At 47.1% G+C, this 22020-nt stretch overlaps 1 protein-coding gene and 1 long non-coding RNA gene across 6 annotated transcripts in view; one reads left to right on the top strand and one right to left on the bottom strand.

The window, feature by feature from the left end:
- Positions 1-16404, top strand: part of ZFAND2A (zinc finger AN1-type containing 2A) — a 123856-nt gene extending 107452 nt beyond the window's left edge. The window contains exons 2-8 of one of the 4 annotated variants that reach the window (XM_082714069.1): positions 5600-5828; positions 6975-7072; positions 7725-7819; positions 10126-10254; positions 13627-13778; positions 14595-14678; positions 15070-16404. In XM_082714069.1, the coding sequence (XP_082570195.1) occupies positions 7018-7072; positions 7725-7819; positions 10126-10254; positions 13627-13778; positions 14595-14678; positions 15070-15088 (534 nt within the window). In that variant the 5' untranslated portion in view covers positions 5600-5828; positions 6975-7017 and the 3' untranslated portion in view covers positions 15089-16404. Of the gene's footprint in view, positions 1-5599; positions 5829-6974; positions 7073-7724; positions 7820-10125; positions 10255-13626; positions 13962-14514; positions 14570-14594; positions 14679-15069 lie in introns of those variants that run through there. The other 3 variants (XR_014306337.1, XM_082714070.1, XM_082714071.1) reach the window with 3 other exon arrangements.
- LOC309854674 lies at positions 2684-5589 on the bottom strand. Of its 2 annotated transcripts, none has more exons than XR_014306343.1 (2): positions 5231-5589; positions 2684-4564 (listed from the first exon to the last, which is right to left on the bottom strand). It is a non-coding gene; the product is annotated as an uncharacterized lncRNA (long non-coding RNA). The 2 variants fall into 2 exon arrangements; XR_014306344.1 differs by having other exon boundaries at positions 2684-4430.
- Positions 16405-22020: the final 5616 nt, after the last annotated feature.

Here is a 22020-nt window from a genome sequence, read left to right as displayed (position 1 = left end):
TACATTCAAGATAAAGTCTGCATGGTCTGTCCCTGCCTGCCTCTCCACTCTCATCACTAGCTAGTATAGGTAGCAGAGAAAGAATTGCAAATGTGTATTCAGGAGCCTGTGTTTCGGACATTTCTATACTTTGGTGGTCTGTATTTAAAATAGAGATCAGAACAGTGACCTGTTGGTGAAGAACACTTGGCCCCTTGATAGAGGAATGTATAGCTGGTCATGCACTGTAGCCTCTTCCTTTGAAGCAGGCTCCAAGGTCTGTCTCTGCTCCCCTGTGGAGCGTCACGAATACTACAAGGTCCTTCCTTCCCTGCTGACAAGGCAGTTCTCAGAGGGCATCTTAGGAAGTCCTTAATCTTGACGTGGTAAGAAGCTCAGATGTATGGAGGTCCCGTAACTTCTGCTCAGTGACAACTTTTTGTATGAATGCAGACTTCAGTTAAAGGCAAAAGCTGCGTTTTAAAAATCCGGCTTGGTAAATTTTTGTTCCCACAACAATTTGGTGTGGTCTTAGCCAAATCAGAACCAAAAAGAATAGCAAAGGTAGACCAAGTGCACTCCCCAGTAAAGCCTTTGGGTGTCCACTCTCACATCTTCTCCTGACACTCCCCATGTGCCAGCTCGTGCTGTGGGCAAATTCTGGTTCTCACAAGGCATGCAAATGCCCATCCACGTTTGTGTGCACACATGTGACTATTGTGTCTGTGTCTGGGGAGGTGAGATAGTATCCAACCAACTACATTTTTCTTTGGTTAAAAATTCATTTATGGGGCGCCTGGGTGGCTCAGTGGGTAAGCCGCTGCCTTCGGCTCAGGTCATGGTCTCAGGGTCCTGGGATCGAGTCCCGCATCGGGCTCTCTGCTCAGCAGGGAGCCTGCTTCCTCCCCTCTCTCTCTCTGCCTGCCTCTCTGCCTACTTGTGATCGCTCTCTGTAAAATAAATAAATAAAAATCTTTAAAAAAAAAAATAAATAAAATTCATTTATTAATCTGGCTGTTTAGAAAACATTTATTCAAAATTTGGATGTTTTGCATGAAATACTTTTTTACATTTTGAGAAAGAGATAAAACACTGAAATACTTTAAAATTTTTACTTTTAAAGAGTGTAATCTTGGGGGTGCCTGAATGGCTCAGTTAAGCATCCCACTCTTGATTTCTGCTCAGGCCATGATCTCAGGGTCCTGAGATTGAGACCTGTCTCTGGCTCTGATTCTCTCTCTCTCTCAAAAAAAAAAAAAAAGGTAATCTTGTTTTTTCCTTTGGCAGTGTGGTCACTACCTATGGTAGGCAGCATAGTGCCCCACCTCCCCCGCCAGTGTCCATGTCCCAATCCCTGGAACCACGAATCTGTTATTTCACATGTCAAAATAAATTTTGTGGACATGGTCATGTTAAGGATCCTGAGTGCGGTGATAATATTAGATTGCACAGGCATGCCCAATATAATCCTTTTATGCGAAAGGGGGGAGAATAAGAGTCAGACAAGGTGTGGTAATGGAAGTAGTGGTTGAGATGATGTGATGGGCCAAAGATTATGGCCAACCTTAAGAAGCTGGAAAAGGCATGGAAGATATGTTCAGCAGCCCCTAGAAAGAACGTTGCTTTAACCTCTTGATTTTAGGCCTATGAGATGAATTTTCAGCTTCTGACCTCCAGAACAGTAAGATAGTTAAGTCTGTGTTTTAGGCCACTTAACTTGCAGTATTTGTTACAGCAGCAATAAGAAATATACTACCAAGTGCAAAATTAGGAATTTGCAGAATGGCAAATTTGATTCCATGCAAGAATTTGAATTTCTCCTCTAAAACTCAGTAGTTAATGTGTATATGAAACTTTACATCTTAGTGTTAAAATTGGTTGTAGCAAGACCCACATAATCTGGGAATATATTGCTCTAAAAAGATTCTTCACTTCAACATTTGGCATAAAATTTACAGGAAAGGGCAATATCTAACCCTCTTTCTGATAGTAATTGATTCATTTGATTATAACTTATTTTTTTAACACTCTTGTTACTTACCATTCTTCACTTTTGGAAATCTAAGTATCTATAGTATTGAAGTAGGGGGTATTTACATTTATCAGAAGATCTGAGAAATTAAAGTTCTACACTAGGACTGTTGAAAAAAGATAATAATACACAGAGGATTTTTGACCCACAAATGACGATGATCTTAAAAGCTTGTATTTGTATTTATGCTTCCTTAGTAAATTATCTTCTTTTAAAGAATCCTTCTGGAATAAAATTGAAGGGTTTGACTGGCACTGGATTTTGACCAATTTGAAGATCAGGGAGGGAGTTTGTGGAAGCAGTGCCTACAACTGCTCAAGGATGTGGAGTGCTGAGGGAGTGAGCACAAAGCAGGTGTGGAGGTGGAAATGATGGCCAGAGTGGTTTCTAATTTAAGCAAATACAAAGACTGAAAAATAAGAAAATAGAATAATGAAACTTGGGTTTTTATTGCTGGAGAACTTATTTATAAACATAAAAAGAGAAGATTCCAAAAATCCTGATGTGTTGGATTGGAATCAAAAGGATATGTTTTCCTAAAAAATATAAATACAAGTATAGGCAATTATAGATATGTATGTAAATATAAGCAAATATACATACATTTCCTTGCAACTGAGATCTCAAAACAATGACACCCTAGTAGCAATAAGCACACCACACACTCCAATCTTGATTTTTTTTTTTCAAAGATTTTATTTATTTGTGGGCTGGGAGTAGGGAGGGGGAAGATAGTGCAAGTGAGCATGTGCACAAGCAGGGGGAGCCGAAAGCAGAGGGAGAAATACACTCTCTGATGAAGAAGAAGCCCAATGTGGGATTTGATCCTAGGACCCATGGATCACGACCTGAGCTGAAGACAGACGCTACCCAGGCATCCCTCAAATCTTGATTTCTAAATACCATCCTCCACTAAGAAGAAACAAAGCTCCTTGGAGAAAAGGCTAGGCAAGGAAGGGAGCAAGAATGACAGGATGACAGGGACATGTCAGAAAGACCCAAGAGCCAGTTAAATGAACAATGACAGCAATAGGGCATGACCACTGAATAAGAGAGAAATCCATGTGTCCATACTGATATAAACAAATAAAAAACAAACAAAAGGGAATCCTCTTCCTTATAGAATGCCAACTAAAAAATGTGAGATGAACAATGGAAATTTTAAAAAGCACTATTTGGGGTGCATCTGGCTGGCTCAGTGGTAAAGCAGGTGACTCTTCATTTCAGGGTTGTGAGTTCAAGCCCCACACAGGGTGTAGAGCTTACTTTATTAAAAATATAGTTTAAAAAATAAAAAGCATTCTTTGGCAATGACTGTAGTGATCCAGCCAAGTCACTGATAAAACTTCATGTCATCAGGCAAAGGGTAATAAAGAATAAAATAAGGGTGGGATTTTGGAATATCTCCCTACAAAATACTAATCAATTTACAAATGAAAAAAAAAAAGGAGAAACTGAGCAGACATCTACAGGACTAGGTAATCAAGATGAGAAGATGAGTATCACCCGTGATAAGATGTGTTGTGGCACAGCACCATTCCCGAGGTATTCCTACCAATAAACATGGCCTGCATTTGGTCCTCAGGAAACATCCACAGACTCAGAGACATCTCATATGCATAAGTCTGTGGTCTTTAATAAAAATTATTAGGGACAAGAAGGACGGAAGACCTGTCCCAGCATGAAGGAGACTGCACATATGATCATGGATGGGACCCTGAAACAAAAAGGAAAAAAGAGACACTGACAGTTGGAAAAGACCAATGGAGTCTGTGGACTGGACCTTAATATCACTTTGATACTGACTGCCTCATATGGATGGTTACAGACTGGTTATGTAGGGGTGTCTGCTCTGGGGAAATATACATGCAAACATTTCAGGTGATGGAGAATCATGTCTATAGCACATTCTCAAATGGTTCAGAAAAAGACTAAGGAAAATGGGTATGTACATGTACGAACACACACACATGCACGATTCTTGTTATTTGTGAACTTGCCTATCTGCTAAAATTTATTTGTAACTCCAAAATCAGTACTTGCGGTACTTCAGCAATTATTGGCCAGCATGTGCTGAGTGGCAAAAAACTTGAGTTGCCTGAGAAAACACACCTCCAGTCAGGGTGGGACATGACACTGGCCTTTCTTGTTCCAGCACTGATACGGTAAATAAGCTTCCATTCCGTTGCCTATTTAGTGTTACGGTCTTCACATTTTTGGCCTTTCTGGTGGCAATCTTGCAGTTTCAAGTGGCCCTTAAGCTGGTGCTTAAGGGCTGTCCGGTTTCCTAAGTACCAGGGCTGCGATGTACCTTACAGAGAAGAGCCGCAGACAGGCTGGGTTCGGGCATGACTTACATACAGCACTGCTGGCCATGAGTTCAATGTGAACAAATCAACAACACATCAGTGCAAGTTGTCTTTAAACAGAAACACACATAAAACAAGGTTAGGCCATGACAGCTGGGCGTGGCCAGAGGCTTCCAGGGAACTTGACCAGGTACCCCCAAAGCATCCGCTCATTCAGTTCGCTGAGACTTCACACAGTAACCCGCTGGGAGACAGAAAACCCACCACGTAGATTTGGGGGAGTGGGCAGGAGGGCGCAATGGAACCGATAAGGAGATATGGTAAAGTGACCCCATGAGAGGACTGTGGTGGGTCCCAGTGAAGATATGCAGAAAGGGGACACAGTGAGGAGAGGCAGGGAGGGGACCCAGTGAAAGGATGCGGGGGGGGGGGGTGCCCAGTGGAGGGAAATGGTGAGGGGGGCCGATGAAGGGACATGGTGAGGGGATGCGAAGAGAGAACACCGTGAGGGGACGTGGGAAGCGGAACCAGTGAGGTGATGCGGGGAGGGTCCCACTGAGGGGACCGGGGTGAGAAGACGCGGTAAGGGGACGGCGGTGAGAGGACCGCAGTGAGAGGACCCGTGAGGGCACCGCGGTGAGAAGACCCGCTAAGGGGACCGCAGTGAGAGAACCCGGTGAGGGGACCGCGGTGAGAGGACCGCAGTGAGGACCCGGGGAGGGGACCGCAGTGAGAGCACCCAGTGAGGGGACCGCGATGAGGGAACCGCGGTGAAGAAACCCGTGAAGGGACCGCGGTAGCCCCCGGGTAGCCCACTAGGCAAGAACAAGGAAGCTCTCCGTCAAGAGCTTTCCCAGGGTCAAGGCCCCTACCCCACTCGGGGCGCCGCTCGGCAGTGCCGGCTGCGTACCTCGCGGTGTCCCCTCTGCGGCGCGGACTCTGGCTCCCTCCGCGCGCTGCTCCCCGTACCGCCGGCCCCTCCGCACGTCTGCCGGGGGCCTCAGCTTCGCCGCCGTGACTCAGCTTTCCCGCGCCGCGCAGTTGGCCAAGAGCGCCTGCGCGGAGCCACTTCACCGTGACTCAGCGGCTCCGAGAAGCGGCCGGACTGTTCGAGAAGGGAGGCGGTGGAGCGAGGAGTGGCGGGTCCACGGAGCCGCGGGAGGTCGGGATTGGCCGGCCGGGCCATGACGTAATCTGGGCGCGCCGGGAACGCCGAGCCTCCGCGGGGCGGGATTGGCCGGCCGGGTGGTGACGTTATCGGGGCGCGCCGGGCAGGTAGGGGCGTCTCTCTGAGCCTTAGGAAGCGAATAAATGGCCGGAGCTTTGGCGGTATGCGATGCTTCGCACTTCCGCGGGCTTGGACGACGGGGTGCCGCTCGTCGGATCCCATTTTCCCCGGCTTTTTGGACTCGTCCCCTGCGGCTGGCCGCTGGAAGGGACATCCATCTTCCCGTCTCCACCGCCTCCTGCTCGGCTCCGCAGCCACCCGGACGCCCGACTAAAGCCAGGTCCGGGGACGGGTGCGGGGCCCCGGGTCGCAGGGCTGGGAGGGCTCCAGGTGCCAGCCGAACGATCCCACGGCCGGGGGCTGGGCCGGATGAGACAGCGACGGGCTCACCTGCCGCCGGCCTGCGCTCCGGGGTGCGGGCAGTGGAGACGTCGTGCGCGCTCGGAACCGGAGTGGGTGGGTGCTGGGACGGGAGTCACAGCGTTTTCTGAGGGTGTGGAGAATCCGTGACGGTCGGGGCACGATCCGAGGGGAGGAGCGGGGGGGTGGGGAGACTGGGGACAGCACGGCGGACGCTCCCCGGAGTGGACCCTCCAGACCTGACTTCTGGGGGCGGGGAACTGGGGACAGCACGGAAGACGCTCCCCGGAGTGAACCCTCCGGACCTGACTTCTGGCGGGGGAGGGGGAGCTGGGGACAGCACGGCGTACGCTGCCCGGAGTGGTTCCTCCGGACCTGACTTCTGGGAGGGGTTCTTGAGAGGGTTGTGGGTGCTAGGTCCTGGAAGGGATCTATCTCATGAGGCCTGTTAACGGACTCCAGTTCCCTCTGGAGCGCAGTAGCTTCACCCTTCGTCCACCTGGTTTCCACGTGAGTTAAGTGCTTGCTCTTCTCCCTCATCAACTCCGGGTTGTCATTAGGGAGCAAGTTCTGAGTAAACCTCAATGCATGAGGGAGTAGAGAACAGCAGGGACAGAGCTGAAGCTCTTCTAATTCCCGTGATTTGGCGCCTGGCAACGGTTTTGTGTGTGTCAACAAGTATACTCACTCCATGAAACTGTGGCCCAACTTTTGGCCGGCGTTTGTGTAAGTTGAATATGGAAAACCCCTGTCAGCGTGAGTCAGAACGGTTTAGCCTGAATTCCGGGTGAGATTCTTCAGGTAGGAAATTAAAAGACCCAAGAAACAGTGGCTGTCCTAATAGGGTGGATTCTGTAGTATCAGCATACTTGTACTCAAACTTCTTTTTCTCTTTGTTGAAAAGCAGCAAGAATTTGTGATGCTTTACTGCCCTGCGGGGGCCAAGGATGATTCGGGCATTGAATGCTTCCCACAGAGCATGTCTATTTTCTTAGCCCTAAGTTATGAACTCTGGGGACTGAAATGATGGCCATCTTTCCTTACCTAACTGTTTTAATTCTTGTAGGTGATCCATCTCTCTGTCATCTGTGTTTGGACACTTCCAAATAATGGAGTTCCCTGATTTGGGGAAGCATTGTTCAGAAAAAACTTGCAAACAGCTAGGTAAGCACTATTAAGAGAATGTTGATAGGCAATGTGTGTTTTGTTGGCTGTTTAGTCAGGAAGAACAGACTTTTATTAATTAGCTATTCTCTGGGTCTTGGCTCTGGTGGCTTTTCAATATTGAGAGGCTGGCCTGAGGTTCGGGTTCTATTCAGTACTGTTACTCAGCATCTGCTGAAGGCCAGGGCCAAGTGGATACAAGTGTGCTGATTATATATTTGTGATACTACATGGGATGGGTCTTTTTTGAAAAGGTAGTTTTATAGGGGCACCTGGGTGGCTCGGTCAGTTAAGCATCCAACTCTTGGATTTTGGCCCAGGCTGGTGAGAAGGAGCCTGGAGTTGGGCTCCTGAGCTCAGTGGGGAGTCTGCTTAAGTTTCTCTCTGTGCCCTCCCCCTACCCCCTGTGGCCTCTCTCTAAAAAAAAGAAATTAAATTTTAAAAAAAAGAAAGAAAGAAAAGATAGCTTTATAAATTCTTCAGTTTTGCTGGCATTGTGAAATTTATGATCCCTGAAGTTTTTCTCACGTGTTTTTCTCCTCAAGGATATATTTGGTAGGTGTAAAGAAATCAGTGTAGGTAAATACCTGTTTAATGTGCTCTAGAATTCTTTTGTCCTAATTTTTAAAATGGTATTGTTTTTTTGTTTTAGATTTTCTTCCCTTAAAATGTGATGCATGTAAACAAGATTTCTGTAAAGCCCATTTTACTTGTGCTGCACATAAATGTCCCTTTGCATTCACAAAGGTAATTTATCATACTTTATTCCAAGGAGTCTTGTTTTTCATTGTCTAAAGCTGTGCTGTCCAAGTAGTAGACATTAGCCACATATAGCTAATAATTTCATTCAAATGAAGTGAGATTTAAGATCTAGTTTCTCAGACACATTAGCTACATTTCAGTTGTTCAGCGATCGTATGTGGCCAGTGACTACTGTGTTGGACAGTGCAGATGTGGCGTGTTTCCACCATCATGGGGAGTTCTAGATGGCACACCTCTAAAGCAACAGGTTTCATTTTTAGGGGCTCTTGAAGTCAGATTGTACCTAAACCTTCAAAGCTTGCTTTGCATGTTAAAATATTCTGTTTCTTTGATTCATTATGCTGAGAAAAAAACAGGAGTATCTTTGTGAAGTGCAAGAAATACTTGACAAGGTATCTAACCTGGGAGGTATTAAAAATGCTTATCTGGGGGTCCCTGGGTGGCTCAGTGGGTTAAAGCCTCTGCCTTCAGCTCAGGTCATGGTCCCGGGGTCCTGGAATCGAGCCCCGCTTCGGGCTCTCTGCTTAGCAGGGAGCCTGCCTCCCCCCACCCCCCGCCCACCTCCCCCCCCCCCCACCTACCTCTCTGCCTCCTTGTGATCTCTGTCTGCCAAATAATAAATAAAATCTTTTTTAAAAAAATGCTTATCTGGGGGGTGCCTGGGTGGCTCAGTGGGTTAAAGTCTCTGCCTTCAGTTCGGGTCATGATCCCGGGGTCCTAGGATCGAGCCCCGCTTCGGGCTCTCTGCTCAGCAGGAAGCCTGCTTCTCCCTCTTTCTCTCTGCCTGCCTCTCTGCATACTTGTGATCTCTGTCAAATAAATAAATAAAATCTTAAAAAAAAAAAAAAAAAGAATCCTTTAAAAAAAAAATGCTTATCTGGGTAACTTTACAGTCTTGTGAATCTTTTTTTTTTTTTTTAATTGATTTATTTATTTGACAGAGATCACAAGTAGGCAGAGAGGCAGGCAGAGAGAGGAGGAAGCAGGCTCCCCGCTGAGGAGAGAGCCCCATGTGGGGCTCAATCCCAGGATCCGGAGATCATGACCTGAGCCGAAGGCAGAGGCTTTAACCCACTGAGCCACCCAGACGCCCCATCTTGGGAATCTTTTTAGTGGCAAATAGTACCTGGTAGAAACAGGAAGATGAACAGGACTCTAAGAAAATCAACTTGTGTGAGTCCAGAGGTGTAATACCTCTGTGACTGACTTTGCATGTGGCCCCCAGCCTATATTCATTTTGTTTCTGGTGGTTCGGAGGTTATTTTAGTGACTTCTTTGGGTCTGTACTGCTGCTTCCCTAATGGCAGTTAGAAACACGAATGACTTAGCATTATTATATGCTTTCATTAGTGTTGGCCAAGGTCTGACCCTCCAGCATTTTCTAGGTCATCATGAGGGTGTGGGGGAGGGTGACTCATATCTACCAGGCCCCGATGACTAGGCCACACGACCCAGTTTATTTGTTGGCTGTGACCTCCTCATGTCTCTAGATAGGGAGAGTCTGGTTAGAGATCATTAGTAATGCTTTATTTCTCAATTTGGCAGACTTGTCATCTGACTTCTGGGTGACCCTTCAGCTCAGCCCCTACAGACAGTAGGTCCCATTAATTCTGTGATTATCTGTTTGAATGTCAGTTGTCACCTCTGTTTTCTTGCTGAGCTAAGTTTCTTTAGCTCCTGCCTTGGCTCTAACTGCTGGGCATGTAGCCACTGGGTGCCTTGTTCTTCCCTCCAGAGCTGCATAGTCTTGGGCTTGGGTGGTCATTATGTACCTGAGAGCTCAGCCTAGCTGTGTGTTCCCTTGTCAGGTGAGTGAGTCTCCCTGCGTGTGAGAGCCGCAAAAGGATTAGATAGGCTGTTGACAATTGAAGGCAACCAGAGGGTCTTTATGGCTAGTGTTTTCTTCTTTTTCTCCATTCTGAGGGCTTCGGGATGCTTCACCACTCACTGAGATGATGCTGGACAGAGCCAGGCTGCCCTGAGACCAGATCAGTTTCACCACCTTCTCTCCTTGGCTGTCTTTTACTAATTGTTTCAGGGTCATTTTCACAGTTAGGTAATAGTCTGTCATGTTTAAATTCCACTGGATTCCACCTTTGGCAGCTCTGCCCTGAATCTTTAAGGTTCCCTTACTGTAAATCCTTTGTGTTAACTGTATCCCCTTCTAATAAGTAGTCGAAAGATCAGTGTGTGTTCACTATGTGATTTTCAATGCGTTATGCTGTTGTACCTTTTTCTTTCGAGTTTTGATTGTCTGAATCTGGAATATTCTCTTATATCATTATTTTTAGGATGTTCAGGTCCCAGTGTGCCCACTTTGTAACAACCCAGTCCCAGTAAAAAAGGGAGAGATACCAGATGTGGTGGTTGGTGAGCACATTGATCGAGACTGTAATTGTCATCCTGGGAAGAAAGAGAAGGTAAGGACGAATTTTGTGACTGTTGGTTTTCCTTAGCGGGGGAAGGTCGATTCTCTAACTGTGGCCTGTAGTACTCATCATTTGTGTACAAAATAAAAGTTTCCCATGTTGTCCTGGCTTGGGTTCTTACGGTTATATGAACATGCTCTGAATATCAGAATCTACTTTGGGATTTATTTCCCTTATGGGATTCTTACCTTTTTCTCTCAAGATGGAGCGTTAAGGTGTTTCTAGAATCATTCTGTTAATGTGTACTTTCCCTAAGCTCGTCTAGGAAAACATAAAAGGATACATAGAATTTGAACACTCAGTGTTCTTGCTTTTGTAGTGTTAGTATCTTTGTGAAAGCTCTCCGTTTGTTCATTTGGAGCAAATCATGTTAGGAAACACAGTAGGCCCTATTCTCCACAGCAGGTGCTTTCAACTTGTTTGTTGGCTCCGACTCCTCCTGAAATACAATGAAAATGACAGGAAGCAGATTCTTTTTGCTCGTCTTGTTTGGGGTACTTCCTTTTTCTCCAAGTATGTGTCTTGTTTTCTTTTAAGTTTGTCTTGTTCCCTGTAGTTTTGGGCATTGTGTGTTGACCACAGTGTGGGCTGAGCATCGAGTTCCCTCCCCCTGTTCCCATGTGGTCAGGTCTCTTGCCACCCCTGCCCTCCCAACAGACATGGTGTGTGCTCCTGGACCAGTGTCCCAGTTCTCCATAGGTGAGAGATTCCCTCTGCATTTCTCTTATGCTAGATCCTAGTTTCCTGCATCTATCTCCCTTACGAGGGCTCTCTAACCTCCTGTCTTGTGCTTTTCTTTCTTAGTTTTCACCTTATTTGGGGAGAGGCATATCTTCCACGTGCGAAGGACCATGGAAGATAAATGGGAGGTTGTGTATGTCGCAGGGTCTTTGTTCTCTGTTCTTCCTTGCTCAGCTGCCTGGGGGTAGCAGCCTGGCTTTAGAATCTTTGTTTGAATATATTTGTAGGCGCTGGTTTGTTTTCTTGCTGGGAATTTCCCAGCTGTTCTCCATTGGGCCTTTGTGGGACCAGTTTTCTGTCTGTCAGCTTGAAGGCTTTCTCCTCACCCCATCCCTTCTCTCCTCTGCCCCATCCTGGAGTTCCGAAAGTTCACCCTGACTGTTCCTTGTGTGGATGCATTCTCATCTGTCGTGCTCTGTAGACAGTGGACCCTTCCAAACTGGAAGCTCCAGTGTTTCCATCTGGAATGCCATATTAGATTCTTTGATTTCCTCTAGACTCCTGTCCCTTGGGTGCTGGGCCTCTTGGATAGGTCTCCTTATTTTCTCTGTAAGTTTCCTTTCCCTGTGAATTCTGCATCCGGGGTGTTTCTTGTGCGTCCCAGTGAATGTGCTCCTCACGAGCTAGGCTGAAGCCGAGTACTCAGTCGCATGGTGGCGGCAGCTTGGACTCTCACCTTTGCTGTGGGTCTTCTGCCTGGGTCCACCTTCTGTGCTCTGTGATTTCAGGTCTTTCTCTTGGGCTAATCGGATTCCCCTCAGAAGGCATTCTGTTCCCTGCCCGGAGAGAGTGCTGTGGCTTCCGGAATTGTGGAGCTAGGTGGAGAGAGCTCTCGCATCTCCTCCGCAGGGAGCGTGAAGTCCTTACTGCCTTCTGAGTGCTCATCCTGTGTTTTTTGTGCTTCCCCTGCCCATTGATGACCCTCCCAGGCCAGCAGCCTCTCTCAGACCCTCAGCCAAGCGTGCGTCTGCTGCTGGGCTCAGGTGCAGCACTGCAGGTCTGTTCTCATACACGCTGCCACTCCTGTGGTGGTCCCATGGCACCCTGAGCGGCTGCTACAGCCAGTTTCAGAGATATTGGGAGTTTTGTTTATATATAGGGGTGTTTCTTGACCTTCCCCACCAGCTTACAGTTTGGCTTTCTTGTATCTGCCAGGTTCATTATTACTTGAGTGCTTTTTTCCCCTAAAATCTTATAACTGTTTTTTTTTTCCTCCTTATCTTGGTCCTTGTGGGTTTATCCCTTTTCAGAAAATCTGCTGCTTGTCATTTTCATTGTATTTCAGGAGTCACAGCCAGTATACGTGTTCAGTTCTCCTTCCTTAACCAGAAGTCCCAAGGACCCTCAAACTGAACTTGCCCTTGGTTGACAGCACGTAATGTGTGCCCTCTCCCCTCAGACTGCAGATTCTCAGATGCTCAGGCCTTTCTGGGGTTTGGTCTCAGCCAGCTCTACGGCTTGCCCTTCCCAAAGGCCCTACCAGGTTACTCAGGTTTGTTTTTCTGAGATGCCCTGCTCCTTTCTTACTGCTCTCCAAAATAGCATATGGGCTTTCAAGGAGCTCGAGACTTCAGGAAATGGGCATTTGTCAGGCTTAAATCTCAGTTTCCAGTCATGAATCCTGGTTTATAGTTATAAACTACCTGGTTATGTTACATTATTTAATGTAATAAGTAGAAGTTTTGTTAACCCCTGCTTGCTGTTTTCAACCTCCAACATGACAGAATAAGCTCTGTATGCCTTAGCCTAGCACCCAAAACCTTTTATTCACCAGCCAACCCCAGTCCCCTCCATAACCCCATTCTCTCTGTGAGTCCTTAGGGCTTTGCCCTCCAATCATTCTGGAACTTCTAAAACCTGCCTGCCTCTATATAAGACCACAGCTGCACTTGGCATGCTTTCCTCCTGAACTGACAGGGTCAGTTGACAGGGTCTTCCTTGTTCTTGGCCCACCCCAGATTTGGGACCCAAGTCCATCCTCTGTCCCCACGCCTGCATGCACATGTTCCAGTCACTCAAGGCAGCCTGTGCCTACCCATCTTTGCTGGAGAGCTGCCCTTGGGCTTCTAGATGGATACCTTTTGGCCAGCATCCTTGCTCTACAGAGTCGGCAGTGCCTGGGAATTTATATCACTCCTTCACCCCATCCCTATTGCCCCCTGCAAAAAAAACCCCGAACCCCAAAAACATAATGGGTATAGAGACTACAGATTCTTAGCTCCATGGAATGTCTTCACAGCCCCTGGAACCAGCTGCCTTCTATATAACTGGCATGATTCCACAGTCTTGGCCACCTTCTCTTTGTGTCCCTGGTCCCCACTCCTGTGGAGGGCTTTTTTGTGTGTGTGGTGTTTTGTTTTGTTTTGTTTTGTTTTGCTTTGTTTTGTTTGGCCTGAGAACACCTCCAGTCGTCCCACAGGAATCCCCAACTTAAGATACTGCTTTTGTGTTTGTTAAAACTTTGCCGTCTCCTTGGTACTCACCTGTGTGCTTGGCAGATGTTTGAATGAAATCTTGACATCTTCATTCCTTGTAGTGAAGAACCATTTCTCGTTTAAATGTTGGTAGTCTTATTGGGGCTTGTTAAATAATTGCTTATTGAAGCAATTCTTGCTTTCTCAGATTTTTACGTTCCGGTGCTCAAAAGAGGGGTGCAGGAAGAAAGAGATGATGCAGGTGTCTTGTGACCAGTGCCATGGGAGTTTCTGTATTCAGCATAGACACCCTCTGGATCACAGCTGCAAGCACGGGGGCCGCCCCATCGGCGCAGCTGGGTGAGAAGCGAAGCTGCCTGTGACGTGCTGGCTCATGTACAGGGACACCCATGGGACCGCCTGACCCCCATGGTGGGGATAGGGCAACTCTGAGCATTTACCGAACTAAGTTGTTGAGGTGGAATATTTGTTGTAGGAGTTTGGATGAATATAATCTAAATTAAAATTGGATTTTAAATTAAAGTTGGATTTTAGTTGTGTTTCTTCCTGTGGCTGCCAAAACAAAGCACCATGGCCTGGGCGCCTTCATCAGCAGTTCAGTCTCCCTGCTCTAGAGGCACAAGTCTGAGATGGACATGTGGTGGGGCGGGCTCCTCCCAGAGACTCTGGGGTAAGCCGGTTCCAGGCTGCGCCCAAGCTACAAGTGGTTTGCTGGCAGCCCTTGGCATACTTTGGCTGTGGGCATCTCTCCCCCAATCTGTGTGTCCATCACTTAAGTTTTCCTTGTGTGTCTATGTCCATATGTCCCCATTTTATGTGGACATGATCATACTGGATTAGTGCCCCGCCCTTCTCCAATCTGAGCACATTTCAGCTAATTACACCTGTCATGACCTTACTGATAAATGTCACATTCTGAGGTCTTGAGTATTTAAGACTGTAAGGCTATCACTTTGCTGGGGACATAATTCAACCTGTTCACAAGCGGTATAACAGAGCATCTTTCTCAAGTCAGTGAAAACGTTTGCCTGAACTGGCAGTGGAATGCTAAAGTTTACCTTTTCGTTCCTGGTAGTTTCTCAGGTCGCCCCACACGCAGCTCTCCAGGTGAGTGATGAAGGGGTCGATGACTGTTGGTCTGACCTTTCTGAATAGGTGCACAGCTGCCCGAGCCTCTGAATCCAAGCCGACGGGAGCGTTAAACACACTGTCCACCAGTTGGCTGGCTCGGCGACTCAGGTATGGGTCTGGATGGCATGCACAAGGGCAGGTGCTTTGTACCGGGGGCGTGGTTCTTGTCTGAGTGACCAGCACTGCAGAGTCGTTGCAGTACTGTTAATAACTGACTGGTTAAAATGATGTGCTCGGGGTGCCTGGGTGGCTCAGATGGTTAAAATGATGTGCTCGTCCATCGGCTCAGTGTAAGGAAGGCTGAGAGATCTGGATATGAGTTTTCTCAGGCCCTGAGTTACCAGCACAGTTCATTCCAGCACAGACCGTATCAAGAAGTAACAGGTCTACGGCTGGTTGTCGAAATACCTTATTTAGCCTAGTGCTTTTGTGTGATGCATTGCTCCTGGTTAATCAAGACAAACCTAAAAAAATATGCTGTTCTTCTGTTCTCTTTCAGGTGGAAAGTAAAGAGGTGATGGGACTATGTCAGCCCACAGTGGCATGGTGGCTTGTGTGTATCACTGTAGCAGGGCAGGTAGTGTTGATGCTGTAGTGGCTCTGTACTTCTCCTCGCAGGTAGTGTGGAATGCCATTAAAACTTTCCCAGTAAACTGTACATGTTTTGGCAGAATAAACAGAAGGATTTTGATATTCTAAGTTAGGCTAAGCTACTCCATCAACCTGCTTCCTCCAAATAAAGTGACATAAAGGTTGATCTGGCACACTCGGATCCTTCAGAGGGCGGCTCTGCCCTGGCCTGAGTCCCTCAAGAACAACCCAGCGTTCTGGAAGCCTCTGTCACTTATACAACCACACAGCTGATTTTATTCTGTCTTCATCTTGTGGCTGAGGTACCTGAGCCCAGGAAAGGTGGGGGAGGCCGTGGGCCTACTGTGTTAAGGTCCTTGTTCAGAGGTGGCCCCAACACACAGTCCCTATTCCACTGAGCAAACAGCTCTGTGGCCATACAGACTCAAGTGCTGGGCTTACACTGACAGCCTCAGTCCATGAAGGATCCCCATGTCCTGTGACCCTGGGCACTGGGAAACTGAAGCAAGATGTCATTTGAGTTGGGTTCTGATCTTAACCCACTGGTCATCCACCTAAACATCTAGACCTCCCTTTGCTCTTGTCCAGGCGATGACTTCTGCTTTCAGAGCCTCAAAATGCAAAGCAGGGAGAGGCTTCTGTTCAGTTTCCATTCCAAAAATAGGTGATCAAAACTATTTCTGTGGGCTTAGTTGGTGGTACGTGTTCTGGACCAGTGGTTCTCACACTTCCCAGGCTCGTAATTGTGTGGAAGGCTCCTCCGAAGGGTGCTGGGCCCCACTCCCAGAGTCTTCTGGTTCTGTGGGGCTGGTGGGCCTTGAAAATTTGCACTTCTAGCAAGTTCCCAGCTGATGCTGCCGGTCTGGGGACCCCACTTAGCCAAATAACTTCTCTGTACCCGTGCTGTCCAGTACATGGTGACTAGCCAGAGTTTATGGAGCATGGGAAATGCATTTGGCACAACTGGGGTTGAATTTTTAGTTGCATTTAACTTAAAGGCAAATTAACTTGTGCTTTTTAGAAAACTCTTCAGTGTGTTAACTATGGTATGTGAGTCTTCTTTCATCTATAAATTTTAAATAAAGGTCAACCCTTTCTCATGAAAACATAATACCCAAATTGAGAATCAAAAACACTGAGCTTTGAAGACAATACCAAAAAAAGTATGTGATTGTTGAAGTTATTTACATGTTGAAATGCTAATATTTTGGGTATGATGGATTAAATAAAGCAATAAAGTTGATCTTACTTGTTCTTGTTTTAACTGTGGCTACTAGAAACTTTAGAAACAGGTAGGTGGCTGGCATTATATTTCTTTTTCTTTTTTTAAAAGATTTTATTTATTTATTTGACAGAGAGATCACAAGTAGGCAGCAAGGCAGAGAGGGAAGCAGGCTCCCTGCAGAGCAGACAGCCCGATTTGGGGCTCGATACCAGGATCCTGAGATCATGACCTGAGCTGAAGGCAGAGGCTTAACCCACTGAGCCACCCAGGTGCCTCCTATTTCTTTTTTTTTTTTTTTCTTAAACAGTTTCGGGGTTTTTTTGTTTTGCTTGAGAGACAAAGAGTGAGCACAAGCATGAAGAGCAGCAGAAGGAGAAGCAGCCTGATTCTCTGCTGAGCAAGGAGCCCAATGCAGGGCTTGATCCCAGGACCCTGGGATCATGACCTGAGCAGAAGGCAGACACTTAACCAACTGAACCACCCAGGTGCCCTCCAGCATGTTATATTTTTTTAGTGTTAGAAGTTTGTATGCATTTTTGAGAAAAATGTCACACGGTTTTGTGCTCTGTGTTCATCTCTGCAAGGTAGGAAGGGACTCACTTTCCTTATCTGTTGCGGTGCTTCTGTGGCAATGTTTGAGAAGCACCAGGTGGTAGGAGGAGCTTCCCAAGCAGGACAGGATTGCATTTGCTCAACCACTTGAGGAGGACCTGGAGCGAGCTGGAACCTGTTGGCTGTAGTTGACCTGCAGACAGCCACAGGGGTGATTGGGCGTGAGTGGTGTTCTATTAACAGGTGCCACGGCATCCTGTGTGTTCCCTGCCATTGAACATCTCCAGGGCAGAGGGTCCTTGGAAGCTCAGGTTGGATGTCTCAGACGGAAACCCGAAGCTTTGCTGAGAGGAGTGGGCCTCCAGTGTTCACTCTCTGTCCTGGGTCCTCTTCCCAGCCCATGAACCCACCACCCCCTCCTTTCCTAGACAAGTGGGCGTAAAAGCCAACCTTTTGAGGGTGTCTTGCCTACCTTGTCCTAGGGAATTTGGATTTGTGGCTGATGGGAGTGATTACTGATGTATAAGCTGGGTGTTTTCTTGCTGGCTGGGACAGACACAAAGTGGGTGTCCCGAGTCTATCTTGGTACCTGGGCCCAATCAGCAGGTGACAAGCACCATGGGAGGTAATGCTTCCTGCCTGGGTTGCCTTCCTGCTTTCCCCTGAGTTGGCTTTGGGCTGGCACCAACCAGCTCTTCCTGGGCAAGGCCCAGAGCCAGGCTGCCTGTCGTTGTGGTGTCTGGCCTCTAGTCTGCAGTCTGGAGGGACTGGCCACTGCCTGCCCAGCAGCATGCGGCTGCAACATCAGACATTCACAAGGCATCACCAGAGGCTGTCCATCTGGATGGTGGTGAGGGCTGATGGGAATGTTGGTTGCTTTGGGGAAGTCAGGTGCAGTGTCACAGGGAGATTGGATACAAGAGCCATCAGCCCCACGTCAGCGTTTGTAAATCATCCATGATGGGAGGGATTGGGATTATTTTAAATGTATCTTTAATTAAATGTATTTTAATTAATCTCCTGTATTCATTCTTTGCAATAAGCCTAAGACCAAACTCAAAACATAGGCTTGAAACTGGCCTCAGTTGGCTGAACTGGCCTTGGTTCTCCAAGCTTCCGGTCTGAGAGTCGGGGTCTCTGGCATTCATCCAGCGTTGCAGATGTCTGGAGGCGGTGGTGGTGTGTTCTGGGGAACGTGCTGAGGGAAACAGGTCCGACTTCTCTATTTGGTCTGCCAAAAACTTTCCGCAGGGAGGTGTTGATTTGCTTTTCTGTATTTTCCTGAAATGATGTAGACTTCTGATCGCGGTAGAGAGTGTAGAAAGTGCAGTGGGGAGGAGAGTATCCGGCTGAGGCAAGAGGTGGTTTGCTGTTGGTTTCTAATTTTTTTGTCTTGAGTGTGTCTGCCTCTCTAGGACGTTAGGGGGAGCTCTGCCCAAATCCACAGTTGCAGAGTTTATGCACAACCTTGTTCTAGGTGATATCTTCTCTTTTGAATGCACCACCAGCTAAGATTTTCTTGAAATAAGTACTACAAAAGCAACCTTTTTAAATGGTCTTTAGTAAAACAACAACAAAAACATGCCAACAGGCAGAGCAGTTGGTTAATTTTACATTCTGTAAAATTATCATTCTGAACTGAAATAAAGCTACTTATGTAAATAGCTTCGCTTTGGCTCAATCTTAAGAAGAAAGTGCACTGGGGCGCCTGGGTGGCTCAGTGGGTTAAGCTGCTGCCTTTGGCTCGGGTCATGATCTCAGGGTCCTGGGATCTAGTCCCGCATCCGGCTCTCTGCTCAGCAGGGAGCCTGCTTCCCTCTCTCTCTCTCTCTGCCTGCCTCTCCGTCTACTTGTGATTTCTCTCTGTCAAATAAATAAATAAAATCTTTAAAAAGAAGAAGAAGAAGAAAGTGCACTAAGAGTATCTGTGGGCCAGTGTCTCCCTTCCTGCTTTCCTGTGAACATGCCCTGGAGAAGGAGAGCATTGAGAAGGGCCGCTGTTTCCATAGCACTCAGGAAGCTTATGGGATGGCAGGGAAAAAGTCAGGTCCTCTGTATAGAGCGAGCAGCTGTTGCTGCATACGTGCTGCCCAGATGTGAGATTGTGGCTGTCATTTGGCTGAGCATTCGTGTCATTCGCCTCCCCCCACAGACGGGTCCTCAAGCTGCTGTCTCACAGTGCCAGCTACAGAGCCCTGACCACAGGCAGACTCTTTGGTCTGTTGGGGCATGTGCCCTCCCGCCCATCTTCCCACTGTCATATACCCCTGTCTCATGGAGGGTGGTGACCCTTGCACGGTTTGCCTAAAGCAGGGGTTCTCAAACTTGTTCTGAGCCTGGTACTCTGCCACAGTGGTGTGTCTGTGCCGGAAGCCTGCTGAGCTGGGGGCCGCGGTAACCTTAGTGGACAGGATCAGATCCATCTCAGCATCCAAGGGTGAGATGGAGTTTGTAGGAAGCATGACAAGTGGAGAAACCAGTATCACTCATTTTTGCTGAGTTAGGAAAATTGTAAATTAGGAAAGCAGTTTTACTGACTTGAGACTAGAGACCCGTAGGGGGCGCCCAGGAGTGTTTGGCAGGAGTTGGGCTGGATGTGTGTGGTTGGAATTCCTGCCGCAATGTTGGGAGATGGCACCATCGTCATGTTTCCTGATGGTTACTTATTTCAGCTATAAGCCCAGAGTAGGATCATTTCGGATTTGACCTTTCTTTACTTGGTAAACGGATTTTTTAGAGCAGCTTTGGGTTTCATGGCAAAACTGAGCAGAAAGCACAACCCATATCCGTGCTGCCCCGCCTCCTCCATATCCACATCCGCACTGCTTTGGTTTGCTGTGGTAATTCAGAGAGTAGGGAAGTCGGCCTCAGCACACGTTGCTTCCGAAAGCATGAACTCCACCACAGTAACGAATTCCAGAGCCGTTGTGTGTGGCCGGAAGGAATACAGACTTGATGTGCTCTCCTGTTGTAAGGTTGGCACTTGTATGGTTGCACTATAACGTGCCTTGGTTGCGAGACCGGTAGGGGGCTCCCACCTGGCAGATGTGGAGACTAGCTACCAGGCTGTAGGATGCTGAGGAATCCTTGAGGGAATTTTAAAATTATGGACATGAAGGGTGCCTGGGGGGCTCAGCCAATTAAGTGCAGACTCTCAGTTTTGGCTCAGGTCATCATCTTGGGGTCCTGAGATCAAGCCCCACACTCAGCACAGAGCTTGAGATTATCTCTCCCTCTGCCCCTCCCATGCACCCTCTCTCTCTCAAATAAATGAATCTTTAAAAAAAAAAATTAAATAAATAATCAGATTACAGACATCAGGGGCTCCATCCGTGGACCATATGACTCTTGATCTCAGCATTGTGAGTTCAAGCCCCATGTTGGGCATAAACAATATGTTAAAAAAATTACAAACATGTTACTCTCAAAATGAATAATACAGTAATCTGATCCACAACCTAAAGTGATATTTCTGGCCGTTATAAGGTAGAGAATGCATTAGGAGGACAGAGTGGGTGGTGACCTGAGTGCCTGGTTGTGGAACCCTAAAATGGACGAGGGCAGGAGACATGGAAAGTCTGTTGCTGTTAAGTTAACAAGATGTCCAGGGTGACTGAGAGGAGTGGGGATAGCACCTTGCTTTTCTTGGTGGCACTTAGGCTCTGTTGGGGGTGGGCAGGGTAGTGAGCAAGGGAAGAGGTTTGAAAGGAAGAATCCAAAGTTGGGCTGTGAGCATGTTCTTGTTGAGATATTTACTGGACTGCTGTGTAAGCCATGTAAGCAGGTGGGTAAGCGATTCCAGGGGGCAGGGTTGAGACCAGAAACAGGATTTAGGGTCACTGGCATATGGTTGGATGGAAAGCCATGGCAACAGATGAAATCACAGTGGAAGAGAGGGAGAGGGAACGAAGACCTGGCACTGGGCCCAGACTGAGTACTAGGGAATAGAGATCTGGAGGAAAGGAGAAGACAAGGGTAGTGTCTCAGATCTCTGTAACATAGTGTTCAGTGAAGTAGGACGTGAGATATAATTTCCATAAAATCATAAAACGTATGTAGCTCCTCTAACAATGTAAAAGTTTCAAGAGGCGACAAGATACAAAACATGCTGCCATCAATAGCCCTCATTGCCATAAATGACGATCAGAAGATACAAAGAGCAAAATCCCATCTACAATGGCAGTAAAGACAAAATACTTAGGGATAAACCCAACAAGATCTATGTAAGACCTAGAGCGGACAAAACTTTAAAACACGAAAGACACAAAAGTAGACACAAACCATCGAGACAGGCCTGTTCTTGGAAGACAGCATCATAAAGATGTCCATTTTGCCTAAGTTAATTTTATTTTTAAATTATATCCACCAATTTATTATTTTATTCTCCCTTATTTTTAGTTCTTTATATATAGAAAGTAAAGATAGCAAAACAACACACAACCTGGACAACAATGAGTACTATTAAAGAGAGTTGGTACACGACCACTTTAACATAAAGACCAACTCTGCTCCAAAAAGTAGAAAGTTTTCCACTCCCTAAAAAATGTTATCAGTTGCTATTTTTTTTTAAAGATTTTATTTATTTATTTGACAGAAATCGCAAGTAGGCAGAGAGTCAGGTGGTGGGGGGGTGGAGAAGCAGGCTCCCTGCTGAGCAGAGAGCCCAATGCAGAGCTCTATCCAAGGACCCTGAGATCATGACCTGAGCCAAAGACAGAGGCTTTAACCCACTGAGCCACCCACGCGCCCCCAGATGCTATTATTTTAATGGTCAGAACCATTTTAAACTTCATCACCTCTCTTTGTCATTTTTTGTTTGTTTTTTGTTTTTGTTTTTAAAGATTTATTTGTTTGACAGACAGATCACAAGGAGGCAGAGAGGCAGGCAGAGAGAGAGAAGGGAGGAAGCAAGCTCCCCGCTGAGCAGAGAGCCCTACGTGAGGCTCAAACCCAGGACCCTGGGATCATGACCTGAGCCGAAGGCAGAGGCTTTAACCCACTGAGCCACCCAGGTGCCCCTTTGTTTTTGTTTTTTTGATAGCAGTTTTGACAAGTGCCTTTGTAAGAGCACTTGGCAGTTTC

Source organism: Mustela nivalis (genome assembly GCF_964662115.1).
Source record: "Mustela nivalis genome assembly, chromosome: 19".
Taxonomy (NCBI): Eukaryota; Metazoa; Chordata; class Mammalia; order Carnivora; family Mustelidae; genus Mustela; species Mustela nivalis.
This window is presented reverse-complemented; position numbering and strand designations above follow the sequence as displayed.